Source organism: Maylandia zebra, linkage group LG23 (assembly GCF_041146795.1).
Source record: "Maylandia zebra isolate NMK-2024a linkage group LG23, Mzebra_GT3a, whole genome shotgun sequence".
Classification (NCBI taxonomy): domain Eukaryota; kingdom Metazoa; phylum Chordata; class Actinopteri; order Cichliformes; family Cichlidae; genus Maylandia; species Maylandia zebra.
The window spans coordinates 7,217,632-7,232,879 of NC_135188.1; the positions used below are offsets into that span (position 1 = coordinate 7,217,632).

The 15,248-nt window shown below is 40.8% G+C and overlaps 1 protein-coding gene across 2 annotated transcripts in view; it reads left to right on the plus strand.

The window, feature by feature from the left end:
• Nucleotides 1-15,248, plus strand: part of ralgps2 (Ral GEF with PH domain and SH3 binding motif 2) — a 73,035-nt gene that overhangs the window by 23,313 nt on the left and 34,474 nt on the right. For both annotated transcript variants that reach the window (XM_004557240.6, XM_004557241.6), the window contains exons 2-8: nt 144-248; nt 1,545-1,675; nt 1,945-2,052; nt 2,759-2,809; nt 11,572-11,655; nt 14,527-14,616; nt 14,720-14,812. In XM_004557240.6, the coding sequence (XP_004557297.1) occupies nt 1,616-1,675; nt 1,945-2,052; nt 2,759-2,809; nt 11,572-11,655; nt 14,527-14,616; nt 14,720-14,812 (486 nt within the window). In that variant the 5' untranslated portion in view covers nt 144-248; nt 1,545-1,615. The remainder of the gene's footprint in view (nt 1-143; nt 249-1,544; nt 1,676-1,944; nt 2,053-2,758; nt 2,810-11,571; nt 11,656-14,526; nt 14,617-14,719; nt 14,813-15,248) is intronic.

Sequence of the window (15,248 nt, forward strand, 5' to 3'; positions counted from 1 at the left end):
CTGATGTGAGTTATGGAAAGAGTCTGGAGGCACAGAGGGAGACAGGATTTCCACTGTGTGGGTTTTTACTCGTGTTCAGAACAATCATGGTGCTTTTTGTTCTTTTCCCCCTTATTTCTTTTGTTCCTGTCTTTCACACACAGACAGCAGAGACCAGCCTTGGAGAACGATAAAACTCGATAGACAGACGAAAACAGAACAACAGCCCAACTTCACTTAAAGCATTATGTACATCTGACACCCATCTGGTAAGTGTGGCTTTTTTTTTTCTTCTTTAAAGAATGTCTAGCTTTTTACGTTGCCTGAGGATCAATTTAATTTTTTATTTTATTAAGTCTATGAAAAAATAGATTGATGCTTAACCTCACAAGTGATATTTTTAATAAATGTCTAATTTGAACCTAGATAAAAGGGCAACACACACATCGGTATTGGGCCAGGAAATAAGATAATTACAGATGTAGTATTTTTATATACAGCAGAGTCAGACTTGTAAACACAGGCCAGCTATTGCTTCCTGTAGGGTTATGCACTTTGTCAAACAATGTGAGGATAGTTTACATGATATGCCGGCGTTTGCTGGTATATCTGTCTTGTCTTGTCTCGGCAGAACTGTATAAGGAAGTTAATGGAACAGGCCACTTGATGAAAAGACAAACAAGTAGGCAGTCAGGCGCTCACACACCTGCAGGCCTCTGCTGGCCTTCGGTATTCTGAGCAGCTCCTTATTTTTTATTATTGCTTCTCAGTGTGCTTTTGGCTAATAATGGTCTCCAAGGTGTTTTCAGTGCTGAGCAGACAAGAATATTAAATTGTGGTAGAATATTAATAATATATCACTCAGTGATGTACGAGGATTAGATTGTCTCCAGTTTAATATTTACAATTCATATTATTATTATTATTATTATTATTAAACGCTTCAATAACCCCTTTGTGTGTGCGTGCGTACACACACACACACACACACACACACACACACGCGCGTACACACACACGCGCGTACACACACACACACGCGTACACTTACATAGTTATATGTAGGTTGAAAATAAAAGTGTAGAATGGTTTTAAGACTTTAGAACAATGTGTAGATAAAACAACAGCAAAGACAAATGTTTGGTAGCAAATCTGGCCTGGATGGAAGCCAGTGAATTGGTCGGGTAAGCTGTTTACACTCACGGACCACAAGCCCCTTTCACAGAAGATCTTTTCCTAATGCTCACCTTAAGCTCCTTCTGTCCCGTCTTTCCTCAAGCATAGTAAAGGCAGACTATAAATGTGCACATCCATATGGTGTGCACAGGCATTCTGGACCAATAGCTGAACCTCACAACCGTTTAACCAGCATTTCTTTACATCATAACTAATTTCGAGAGGGTACATTTTTCCTTGTAGTTGCGACAGTATGTCTAAATCAACCCATTTCAACCAGTAGATGGCGCTCTGTTCGCAAGATGAGCAGTTTGAATGCTGCTATTAATGATCAGGATATCGTGCGCAATTTGCTCACTGTCATATATTTTGTATATGTTTTCTGTCAGAGGGCCGGGCGGGCTTTGCTGTAGCTGAGGATGATGAATGGTCTCCTGCATTAGAGCTAGATGGTGTGGGAATGATGGACCTCCCTAATGGCCAATCCAGTATCTCCACCAGTGCTGCCACAGTCTCTGAGGTAAGGCCTCATCCACGTCAGTGTTTTAAAATGCAGCCTGTGTATAGCTTAACTATGAAAGGTTTTCGTGTATAATTATTATATATTAGTATTAGTCAGCTGACATATTAAATAATAACATTTTAATATATTATGTTTAGTTTTTCTTGGTGTTCATTTTACAAATCTCAAAACCTTACCAACATCACCACTCTTTTTCATTTGGTAATCCAATTCTCAGACGCCCAGCCATCAGTTTGTGTGTGTGTTTCTGTGTGTGTGACTTCCAGAAGAGCAGCAGCTCGGAATCTCTTAGTGATAAGGCATCTTCAGAGCTGAAGAAGAGTTTTGACGCAGTTGTGTTCGATGTGCTGAAGGTCACTCCTGAGGAATATGCAGTAAGTGAATTTTCTGCGTTTCTGTTACAGTCTCTTCTTTTCTGATTAACCTGCATAAATGAGGGGTTATAAATGTGCATATAAGCAAAAATCCGATGTGCTGACTTAAGACGGGAGGAGATGGGGTGATGGAGGGGGAAATGGGGTCAGAGTTTGCATCAGTAATAATTGATGATGTCTGGCAGTGGCAAGCAGCTGCTGACAGTTCCCACAGCTGCCTCTGCCCCATTTTCAGTGACTTCAGTGTCATCTTTGGAAAAATAATAATACTAGTAAAAAAAGAAACTCAGAACAATGTCACATTTTTGTCGAACTAGCTTTACCTTACAGGATATTCACATGAAAAGAACATAATCTTTTGAACGTCTGCAAGCTTTTTTAAATACGTGTGCTTGTCTTGTTGTGTCCCATTCCACCACAAGAGGTCACTCTTGGTCTTATTTAATCAATCCCTGATATATTAATGTCTTTCAAGGTGGTGTCAGGTAAGTAAAGGAGTCTTAGGAGTAATGGGTTGTGCATTATCACAAGCCCAATTTAAAAAAACAAAACACGGAAAATCAGCATTTCAGTTGTTGAATTGTTATTACATAAACCTTCTTTATGACAACATGGAACTTAGAGGAATTGTGACAAACGTTAGTTTGTGTAAATATTTCAATTTGACCAAAGTATATCTAACAGGTGCCTTTTTGCTCTCCTTCAGGGCCAGATTACACTCATGGATGCTCCTGTGTTCAAAGCCATCCAGCCAGAGGTGAGCAGTTAATGTGGAGAGGAAAAACGATGTTAACGGAATGACAATTATTTAAACTGAGTGGGAGGACTCAAGGGAGCTTTTTGCTTTACTGATGAGCAACTTTCAGTCCTTTGGGGCATTTGAAATCTTTAAAAACGTTTTCACATATATATTGTTGAAAATGTAAGACTGCACTCTCTGTCAGCAATTTAATTTAAGCAAATTTGTGGCATTGTGCATGTTAGCTAACTTGGGTTAAGCGTCAGGTTTACTTGGCTTTTATAACTTCAGAAGACACTTGAGTACCTTGTTCAACAAATGAACTTGTGCCCTTTGTTGATTATAATAAATAACTTCATCTTAGACTTAAGCATTGCCATATTTAGTTTCTGACATTCACTTAGTTTAGAATAGCAATTTGAAAAAAGGTGCATCAAAACTAGCAGTGGCCATTTAAGTGAAACGTGAAGACAGTAGACAGGTTTCTAAGAGGGGTGTAGCAGCTGGATCAGTTGTATTCAAAGCCAACCAAAACGAGTACACAAATACAACACGAATGTGCTAATTTTATTCACTGAAAGATAGAAATATTACTTCATCACAGATAGAGCTCAGTGAGTTAAAACCCTGTAGTAGTAACCAGTATTTCTAGTGGATGACTGGAAAAAAGTAGTCTACTAACAAATCCAAGAGATTTGTGCCATGAACTGAAGGGTGTGTGTAAAGAGATGACTGAGATAAAGAAAAAGACCTGTGATAAAAAGGCTAGTCATAATATTCTAATTTGTCGATATTTTTTGCCTAATTTGGAGTCGGACACTTGGCCAGTGTGCAGTCAGTGTATTCCAAAGAGCAGCGGTATTCCTGTCATCAGTCATGCTCCTGCCTCCGGTTTGCATTTTCATGTTGTTTGGGGTCACTGGCCCGTTGCAATATCAGTCCCTCTCTACAAAAATAGATCCAGGGAGTGCTGATTGTCATGGGCTTTCCTCCACAGATGCCTGACCACAAACTTGTTGAAATTTTATGGAGCACTTAAACTCAGACTGCCAAGTGCTTTGGGTCATGGTCAGATCATGCTGGGATAACATGGGTTATTAGGTTTTGTGCAAACTTGAATCCATCTAAGTTCAAGTGCAAACTGTCATCAAGGAGAAGGGGACAGAGCAAATCTGAACTCGGTGTGCATTTTTAGAAACATTTTAAAGCTTGTTATTTGTCATGATAAACCGATTAATAAATTAAAAATGAACGTAGGAAATTACGGTGGTGGCCAAGGTAACTTCTTTGTACATACGAAGTTTCTCCATTGGTGCCCCCAGACTTTTAAACCACATTATACATTAGGAATTCCCCCTTGCCATGTTTTTCCTTTTCCCTTTCATACATAGGGTACATGTGGTTTATGTCTAACTGTCATGTTTTGCAATAGTAAGCCACTGTGATCACAGCTCCCACGCTTTGTCATATGTCAGTTATGTGAAAAAAGGCCATCTGTATCTCGCGTATTCTTGCACACCTTTTCTGTTGTGAACGTTAGACCTCATGATTTGCCCCTGTTGGCTGTCAGGCCCTTTCCTGACAGACATGGATAACCTATGTTTAAGGTTGACCGCAGTGATCTTATAAAAACTGCATACAGACCACAAGCACATTGTAGCGTGGCTTAGTCTGACTCCTGCTGTGGCATATGTGCAACATTTGCATTTCTAACAGCTCATAACCTTTCTGGCCTGATATCAAGCCACGTTTTAATGAATTGGGCTTCATATAGTACAACATGCCCTTTTGAGTCTTGCAAATAGTTTGTGTTTGAGCAGTGGAAAAAGGGAAAAGAACAGACGGAAGTTCCTTAGTAGAAGCAGGCTTTGTCTGTCGTGTTTGGTTTGTTGTGAAGTACCTTGCAGACTGACGTGAAGTGGGAACGAAGGGAAAGTGAACTAGAGGCATTTGGAAAGGAGCCACTGCCCTGATTGAAGAGGCGTGCTGAGAGGGTGATGAATGCCGTAGTGTACCATATGTAGAGTGACCCAGCAGGATCTTGGCAGGTGGTAGAGTGGACTGGTAAGGCTTTTTATGCTCTCACTGTGCTTTTGTTTCAGGAAACTTGCTGAAAAAAAAAAAAAAAAGTACATGTCCATGCTTGAACAGAACTGAGAGTTTCCAGTGCTGTCAACCTTCTTTCCCTCCTCACAGACACATGATGGAGGAAAAAAACCAAGCGTGTGTGTTCAGGCACTCCTGCCAGTTCGCTCTGTTCACTGGCCAAATAGGAAACTGTTAAATTACTTTTTTTTTTTTTTCTTAAGTTGTGTAATCTTGCCTTTTTTTTTTTCTTTTTTTTTTCTTCCCCCAAACCTACGCTCCTCAAAAAAATTAAAGGAAAAGTTTTTAATCGATGTATAGCATGAACTCAATTAAACATCTGGGATATCGATCTGGTCAGTTAAGTAGCAGAGGGGGTTGTTAATCTGTTTCAACTGTTTTAGTGTTAATGAAATTAACAGCAGGTCCACTAGACACAACACCCAAAAAAGGAATGCCTTTACGGGTGGCGGCCACTATCATTTTTTTCCTTTCTCATCTGTTCTGAGTGTTGACTAGTTTTGCATTTGGCTAAAGTCAGTGTCGCGAGGCGCTCAGGTACTCCAGCCCCCCAGGACGGCACATCAATATTTGGTTTATCGCCAGAAGGTTTGCCGTGTCTCCTGGCATGGTCTCAAGAGCATGGAGAGAGGCAGTTACTCTAGGAGAGCTGGACAGGGCTGTAGAAGGTCAAAACCCATCAGTGGGACGGTTTCTGCCCCTTTGTTCAATGGGGAACAGGATGAGCTCTATAAAATGACCTCTAGCAGGGCACTAGCATGTTGTACGTGCCCGTCTGCACTAATTGCTGGATCTCATCTGCCCTTTAAACTTAAATTTCCTTTTTATGGAACAGGACAGAGTTGCAAAGAGCCAAATTTGGTGAGAGATGACTCGATACTCTGTGCCAGTGCATGACGGCTTAATGACCTATGCCACAATTCCAGTACTTGGGAGTAAAGGTTCTACCTGAAATGTCTCAGGATGTAGAAAACGGCTGTTTACATTCTGGTTCGTAACCACAGACCCAGCTCTCTTATCTCATCATCTGTCATCACAAGTGATTCTCAGTGGGTCAGGTTGACCCAGCCTTCCCTTTAACTCGATGTTTTCTCCTTGGGCAAGTTCAATGGAAATGTGCACTTGGTGGTGATTGTGTTCCAGGGAGAGAACTAAACCTAGCGGAAGCATCTGAAGTCGTATCGATGTGCAGAAGGAAATTACTTTAAATGGTGCATTTAAAGCAAAATGCTTTGATTTAATTTTTTTTTTAATTTAATTTCCTATAGATGTCTTTATGGCAGTTTTTACATTAGATAATCCAAGCTTGTCCAATAGCAGTTTCATGGTTGAGCTGCTCTGTTCTTCCAGTCCTGCACTTAATTAACTAATAACTTCCCTAACTACATTAAATTGGCTGAAATGACCATAAAGTAGCTGTGACTTGACCTTTTGGTGTTTGTGTTCTAGCTTTTTTGCTTTCCTCTCTCCATAAACACATCATAACTGTCTTAACATAATAATGTGAGAGCTGGTGTGAGACAGTAGGCCACAGAGAGAAACTTGCATGCATACATGACACACAAGCAGATATTCTGGCATGACCTTGCAATATTTGCCCCAGACAATATTATAGTAGAACAGAGCTTCTCAGTAATTTGTGTATCTTGGTCATGACGTAAAGAGAGAGCCTGAGAGGTCTAGCCAAGTTATCTGGATGAAGAAGAAAAGATAAGTCTGTCACAATAGCTATAAAAGATTACACGGGACCCGTGGATATATACAGCAAAAATGGTGTGGAGAGATGCTATAATGTCTGGCCAGCCACTTTGAACAGGAAACATAGTTTATTCTATTTATCTTTTGATTGGAAAAGCAGCGTGAGCGTCAGGTTTAAGAGATCAGAGTATAACATGTCTGTCCTTCACAGCAAACACAGAATGTAAACACATCTGCTTCTTATGATGCGTAAGTGACAGCTCATAAACCTCTGCCAGACCTGAGGGTTGTTGTAATTTACTTCCACTACGTAATGGACCCTCATCAATGCAGTACAAAGAGAAATTAACAGAGCTTGAGAGCATTGTCAGTGTCTTTGTGCTCAGTTTGGAGCACAGGTATAAATAATGGAAACACCAGAAGATATTTTTTTTTTTTTCAATGGTAAAATAATCTATACTGCAGACCAGACTGAGCTACAACCCCCAAATGAATTTCTGTTATGTTCCTTGGCTGTTGGTTTGCCATTAAAGTGACAAGATGGATCACAGAGAGAGCGGGAGGAATGGATGTGGGGGTCTTGTTGCAAATCTTTTTCTCTCATTTGAACTTACAAATTATTGACTACTAATGGATTTTAGCATTGGCTGGTGTTTATTGTTTGAACTGGAATGTATAGCTGCTTGCTATAGTATGGTTGATCAGCTGACAAAAGGGGGAAAAGTAAAATAAAAAAAAAGGTAAATTATAGATGAATTTAGGTGAAATAAAGTGACAGTGGCTGACTTTTTCACCCTTCGTTTTCTCAGTTTTTCAGTCCCAGCAGGGTATTTCTAATTTCATAATCAGATCTCCAGCTGGATATTATGAAATAAAAGCTGCGGGGGAAAAGTAGTTGAGTGATGCAGAGCGGATTGAGAGGCAGAGGGTTGCCTTTTTGTTTTTAACACACAGTCATGACAACAGCCAAGTACGTAATTTTGTGGCTTTGGCTGGCAGGTTTTGCTCCAATTCTCAGGGAACTATCAGATTGCATTTTACGTACCGCTGAAAAGTATGTCAGATCCTCACGTCTGAGAACCCAGAGCAGAAATCCTCAGAACAGGCTGACTTGTAGTTGGACGCAAGTTATGTTTGTCTTTCTCAGGCCTATCTTGGCTTAGTCTCTTCCAGCCCTGGATGCCAGATAAAGTAACATTTTCTAAAACGTTTCCCCCCCTTTTGCTGTCCATACAATTACAACTATAAGAGAAGCATCACGTAAAAGTTTCTGTAGGTCCCTGTAGATCTGCACAGTAATGTAATGTAGAGATTAAACTTTTATTGCTGCACAACAAACGCCGGGGGAAATCTTTTTTACACTGCAGCCTGTCAGCATGATGATCTGGACATGTTGATCACAGTGAAAGCTGGAGAAAATAATGCTTTGGTAGTAGAGACAGAAGAACCACATGGACAAATTTTCCATTGTCAGAGATGATTTAGTCCAGTTTTACTGCAATATGGTCTTAATTATATTTGATTTTTGTGTAAGCATATATCATCTTTGACAAATACAGTTTGATGTCTTCTTTATAGCAACACGGCTTCTTCTGGTTTGAGTATAATAAAGCATAAAATGCGTGTACTGAATTACATAAATAAATGTACTTTTAGAAAAGTAATTCTTTCCACGGTGTGTGCATAGCCAGGTAATGGGGGCTGCTGCTGCTGGCTTGAGTTCCTGCCAAGTCTATAGTTCATGACTGTCTGAGATGAATGTATTTTTTTATTTTTTTATTTTTTTGTCTTAAGACAACAGAAACAAAATAGCAAATCAATAGATTCTAACCTCTCGATCGGCGCACAGACAACCAGAGTCCAGTATCGGCCCTCCTGTCACTTAAACTCTTATCTCTACAGTCTCCTCTCTGCTTTTATCAAGCTTCATTTCAGTTTCACTGCCTCCCCTTTCTCATCTTACTTCTCTTTCCGTTCTGTTTCTCATCTTCATCAGCTCTTCCTTTCTTGGCCTGTGGGCTTTAACTGTTTCCTTGCATCTCGACACAGGTTTCCAGTAGATAAAAGAATTTTAAAAAAGGAAGTGCTGTGATAGCTCACGCGAGCTCATCGCGAATGGTGGCCAAGCAGCAGCTTATCGTTTTATTTAGCTTTTGCTAAACAAACCAAGTCAAACTTTGGTGATTATGAAGATGTATATGGTCCGTTTTTTAAGAAGTTTTAAGATTGTTGTGGCTGATGATGGTGTCTCATTTATTTTAATGTCTTTGGTTGATGATACCCTTTAAACCACCTCGGCTATTGTTTGTCACTTGTAGGTCGTATAATCAATCGTTCAGCCAGAGGTGACTTCAGATTTCTTTAACAGCTCTTAGTTTAAGTGTACAGACCCAAGAATGTAAATGTATCTGGCTCCTATCAGCCCCACGGGACTGCGCTTTAATGAAAATGCTGCTCAGCCAGACCAGCGTGTGGAAACGACAGGCTGTCTGTGGTTTGGCGTAGCAGACGTTTTTTTTTTTTTCTTTCTTTTACTGCACTCTTTTACTGCAGAATTTTAAACCCTCTCCTTACCAGAGCTGCTTTGTGAAAGCCCTTCTCCAAACACTCAACTGTTGTCAGAGTTTGTGGTGCCTTAGTGTGAAATGAGGCTATAAAGGACCTAGGAAAAATAAAGGGAATAAAATCCTAATGGCCTAATGGTCTCACATGAGGAAACTGGACTTAAATGATTTCAAACACGGATGGGTGGTTAAATTAGAAGACTGGCCCAGGTGGTTTAGTGATGAAGGTTTTGTACAAGTTGTTTAAATTTTGTCGCCTTCCCGAGTGACGACAAAACACCAACGTCTGTCTGTATGCCCCCTTTTCAGGTGTTCAGCCTACCTGGGTGGGCAAGTGGTGGTTTGAGCACACTAGCGCTACCACTTCCTAACTGTGTGTTTGTTTTAGGAGTCATCACCAAAGTTATGTGGAAGTGAAGGAGAGAAAAATGATTGGCATTATGTCAGGACACAAGGAAGCAATTATTTGAAAAGGACTGATGTAAAATAAACAATTAGGGCACTATTTTAGCTGTATCCTGTGACGGGGACGGCACAGTTAAACACACCGGAGTCCCCGCGTGGTCTAATAAAACCTTGTGGGAAGATGCTGTGTTAGGGTTTCTGCAGTGTTTTATTTTACAGCCTCACTGCTGTGCCTGCATCTTTGCTCCATTGCACTCCTTTTTCCTTTACTTGTATCCTCATCCTGACTCAGGCAAAATGGATCCCAAGCATCACCTCGCCCACGCACGAGTGTCTGCTTTTAACATCTGTATTTGATATGTTGTATCTTTGCTCCCACCGGCGGATTCAGCTTGGAGACTCACCGTTGAACGAGCACAGCTTCTCTTTAGAAGTAGACACGGTGATACGGTCCAGTTCAGGGAGCTGCGAGCAGTTGGGTGGAGATTGCTACTTCCAGACAGTCTGACTGCCTCACAGGGGGTATTGTGTGGGGGAGCAGCAGTCTCTTTCAGCTGCTTATATTGTAGCCTAACTCAGCCATGCTGGCAGGGATTAGCAGGAGAGCTTGCACAACATTTTTCCTACTGTTATGTCAGTGTCCCTGGATTGTGGACAGCCTGCAGGGGCCATACGAGGTCCCGGGTTCCTGTTGCAGTGCAGTGTGTGGTCTCCAGCTTTACCTAATCGCTGAGGACATCAGCAGAAAGCCACACTCACTCTGGCCTGGTATTCAGAAAGAAATTGGTCTTTTAGGAGGGGATTTTCTTTGTTTACCTTCCAAAAATCACTTTTTTTTCCTTTCGATAACATGTACCCTAATTATTTTCCAAAGCAGCTGAAGCTGCTGCTCCTCTTTGTGCTGAAGTGATTAATTGAGAATGTTTTGACAGAAAATCAGTGAGCAGGCATTTCAGTTGCCCACATTAAAATGATCCACGATGACAAAAGCCATTCCAGTGCTAATTACATCCTCTTACATGTGTGTCAGTACTTTTACATTTTAGTGTCTTTATGTTTTTAAGCTCAGCAAAATACATTGCTTGTGCTTATTTAAATCCTCAGTGTGCAACAATTGCACCTTTGCACCAAAATGTCTTAATTTAAATTGTTACCATTGTTCTGTGCTTTGGTTTTGCCACGGCACAACTGCCATCAGTTGGTTGAAGTGAGCATCAGATTTATTTTTAATGACACAAAAAGAGGAAAAATGACTAGAAAAACAATGATTAGAAGCTAACACTTAAGTTTTTTCTGTTTTGCTACTTTGTTTTTTTTGTCTGGTCTTGACTGTCTTTGCACCCCTTTACGAAGAATCCTTTTAAGTCTTTGATAATATTCATCTGGATTGAGAGGCACACATTTTGCATCAGTTTAAAGAAAAGTTGACGTTATTCATTTTACACTCATTTGTTGTCAAAGGCAATTGTTTACAGCATGCTGTCCTCGTTCTTCACTGAATCCTTGAATGCTTGTTGCTAATACCTTCCTTGAGGTGTTGTTTGTCTGTTATCGAAAGCGGTGAGTTTAGAACATGGATAAGCTTACCAGCAGGTAATTTGTATCCATCAATTTATTGTTCAGGAGACTAATTATTTTTGAAGATCTGGTTGATTTTGTTGAGGATTCAGCCAGCTGTTTTCTCTGCGGGGGAAATTCCAACAATTACTCCTTGTCTAGATGAAAACGTGTATCAGTGGAAAGCGCAGACTTTACTGATGAAGAACATGTTGTTTTGGGCAGCAGTTCATTAATCTGTCCGAACCTTTGCCTCGATCTTGTCTTCAGCGGTTTTCCCGTTCTCATCTGTGTTTTTCTCCTCTTACGTTGTGCTCCCTACCTCTGGTACTCTCCCCACAGTGTGACCCTGACTAGACTGTTAAATACATCAAATAAAATGCTGGCGTATGCAAAAAAAGATCTGTGACTCGCTACATAATCTTTATTTCCCCGATTCTGTGATTTCAGGAGCTGTCAAGTTGTGGCTGGAACAAGAAGGAGAAGCACAGCTCTGCTCCAAATGTTGTGGCCTTTACCTGCAGGTTCAACCAGGTGAGACGGGGATCACCATTTACACTTATTGCCCTTTTATTTCAAATCATTCTAAAGCCTCAACAGAGAAAGAAGGAAAAAAGGATGAGAAACAGTCCTGCTCTAAGTTTATAGATTTATGTGTCTTGGCTATCCAGGAATGGAGGGAATAAAGTTCTTCTTTCCACCGCATCCCCTGCTTTCATTCTTCCATGTACCAAATCATCAACTTTGCTTTCCCAGAGGTGGTTGTTTTAAACTGTTTGTCATGGCAGCTCTTTATAGTCCCTTATGTCACCTCCCTGCTATTGACAGAGTTATATATATCATAAATGGTCCCCAGGTGATGCTGCTTTGAGGAAAAGTAGCTTTTGTTTTTTTTTCCCCCTTCATTTTTTCTTGTCCTTGGTTTTTCCTTCTTTCTGGCATTCATGGGGTTTTGCATGTGTGCTTGTAGGAGTGCGTCTGGCTTGATCCCTCAGTGCCCCGTGACATCATCAAACAGGAAGTTGTTGGTAATGCTTCAAGGGGTAGCGGTGCCCTTTAATCCACTTCCAGTGTTTCTGCCAAATTCCTCTGGGACCCTCTTTACTGCCCTCCAGTACTAATATGAGATTATCTAACTGGAATGCGTTGCTGTGGAAACTTCTCCATGTATAGCACACCCCAAACAGGGATTCAAGATGTTAGCTGAACACACACAGCTGCCGGCAGCCAAGGAAAATGAGCTTTTTGGATAATGGAACCTGGACTGGGAGGACAGAGAGTCCCAGAAAGCCCCGTAATTGAGCTAAAGCCATATTCTCTGTCCTCCGGTCTTTGTTTTGTTGGCACACTGCTTTTGGAGCCAGTGAAGCAGAAAAGAATTGGCTAGCTCATTTGATACAATATGATGAGTGCACTTTAATTGTTCTTTAGTTTTCTGTAGAGACAAATTGGGACCTTTTTATTGAATAAACAAGGAATCAGATGGTTAATAAAGATGTAATGGTCATGAACCTAAACAAATTAGAATTGTTGTGATTTTTTTTTTTTTTTTTTTTTTTTTTTTTTTTTTTTTTTTTTTTCCCTCCCGAACTCATCTTTACTATGGAACATACGTTAGCAGCACATCTGGATCATACCATCATCAGCTGCGGTTCCCATCGTTAGCCAAATCTTGGTCTCGATCCTTTATTTTTCTCTCCTCAGGTCATTAGTTGGTCACTCCACATATCAGCTCATGTTTGGATCTGTCTGCTTCCTCTTATTTATGATTATTGAGATCTTGGGGCCTTGTAGCTCCATCTGGAGGCATTGATACGGTCATAAACACAGTCCCGAAAACATCATCGTTGTTTCAAGGCATACCCTTACAGACACGGCCCTGTCTAGGAAGCCCTCTCTCAGGCACACTTGAGCACTTTGTGAATGCAACTATCTAGAGCGCTGTTGTCATGAGTGATCTCATCATTGCACAGTTTTTGAGGCCAAAGCAGACACAGGCACATGCTCTGTAACTAACCCCAAAGGGATCGTGATTTTTGGAGCCATGCTCCGTCCAGATTGACCTCAGATATCAAGTTAGACCGCTGAGGAACCTAAATGTGAAGCTACAGCATGCTTTGCTCCCAGATTGGAATCAAATTTAGTCATTTACTGGAAAGTCTTTTCTACTGCATAGATGAGGCGAAAGTTAAATGTAACAGGATTTCAGTTTTTCATTTTGAAAGTGGGAGCTGCTTCTTTATGGGAGGTCATTTCCTCAAAGCAGTAGATGAATATTAAAGTGGACGCCAGTGGAGTCGGGGTCCACCATCTGTGCTGTGTGTCTTCTGTCCATTTTCATCATCCTTTCCCATAAAGCTTAATGTGAAACGGTGAAAATTAAAAGCACATGGCTCTGTTTCCTGTCAATGCTACCTCATAGTAATATGTGTTTATAAGACAGGACATGGTGAGGGAGAATGAATTTATCTGTTCACTCCTGAGCTCCTCACCTCACCTCTGAAACAAGTCTCAGTGCTGTTTCCAGGAAAAAGTCTGCAGAGACAGCTATAGGTTAGGATTTATGCACAGCCTGACTGTTTAAAAGCACAGTGAAGCTGCCGCACACACACACTGAATTTGTAGATGGAGACACACAAAAAGGAACGTTGACCACATAGGCAAAGCCAGTTAATGTGCAAGTGGAAAAGTCAGAAAGTAATTCAGAAACTGAAAGAGATAAAGAGTTTTGTGTTCGACGAAACAGTAGGGATGGTCAGTCTTCGTCTCTTATCAGAACACAATGTGCAGACAGCTGTTGGCTTTGAAGCCCTTAGAGCCCTGTGGCGTTGAAGCTAACTTCCCCTCCCATTACCCCTCTTCTTCTTTTACTCTTCTCCCTTTTCCTCTTTCCATTCTCTTCTTCTCCCAGGAGCTTAAACACTGATTGATTCACTGACTTGTCTGTCTGCGTGCATGTGTAATCAGAGCTCTGGTTTGCCAGCGCTCTCCCTAAAGAGACAGGTTTCCGACATCATTCTCGGTCTAGCCAACTACTCTAAAGACACGTATTCCCTGTTTCCTCCTGCTTTCTTAGCTGAAGTATCAGGAGTTGTCGTGCGTATCCCTTGTGCATCAGCTGGATTTTTCTCTGAAGGTCTTTCTTTTACTCTAGAGCTAATTTCCAATTGACTAATGTAGTGTTTCTGCAGTTTGCCATGCGCTCTGCTGCTCTGCTTTATAACCGTTTTAATTAAGAGTTGTCACACAGGTCTTCAAGTCTTGGCTCTCGATTCAAAATCAGGAGATTTTGTGAAGCAGAACTACCCTTTGTCCCTACTTGAAAGGGATTTTCTGTAATACTTGGTCATTTGTAGTCCTTGTTTGTGAGTATTTTTTTTTTGTTTCTTTTCTTTTCTTTTCTAGACAAGTTTCTGGGTGGTACGAGAGATCCTCCATGCACAGACGTTGAAGATCAGAGCCGAGGTGCTGAGTCTGTATATTCGCACTGCCAAGGTACACAAGTCCACCCAGGACATGACTTTGTTTTATCCACACGAATGTTTGCTGTACCAATTCAACTTCATGTATGTTTGATGTACTCTACTACTACTCACAGAAACTGTGTGACATGAACAACCTCCATGCGGTAATGGCAGTGGTGTCAGCGTTACAAAGTGCTCCCATCTTCAGGCTAACCAAAACTTGGGCGGTGAGTAATATTTGCTGTGCTTTGATGTCACAAGTTTATTAGTAGAGTGCTGTCAATAAGCAGGAATTTCCCCAAAGCCTGCACCAAAACACTGGACACATAAACGGAGAATAATAAAAGTAGCACAAGTGACATGGCGTAATGAATAAAAGAGTTAAAACTTTCAGAAACTTTAATTTCACAAAGAAAATGAGACGTTAACAAATACACTTCCCTTGAACTCTGATTACTTTTAGAAAGATGTCAGCGTCTCAGTGAAATGCCAAGTATCTGTACACGAACTTGACACGATCTTTATGGATGGTGAACATTTTGAATTCATTATTCAATTTTAAATCGGTGTCTGTTTTACAAACATGTCTGTCAGTGTTCTCAGCGAAGATGTAGAAGTTACATAATAACATAATGATGTTGTGATGTAATGCTGGAAATTTCT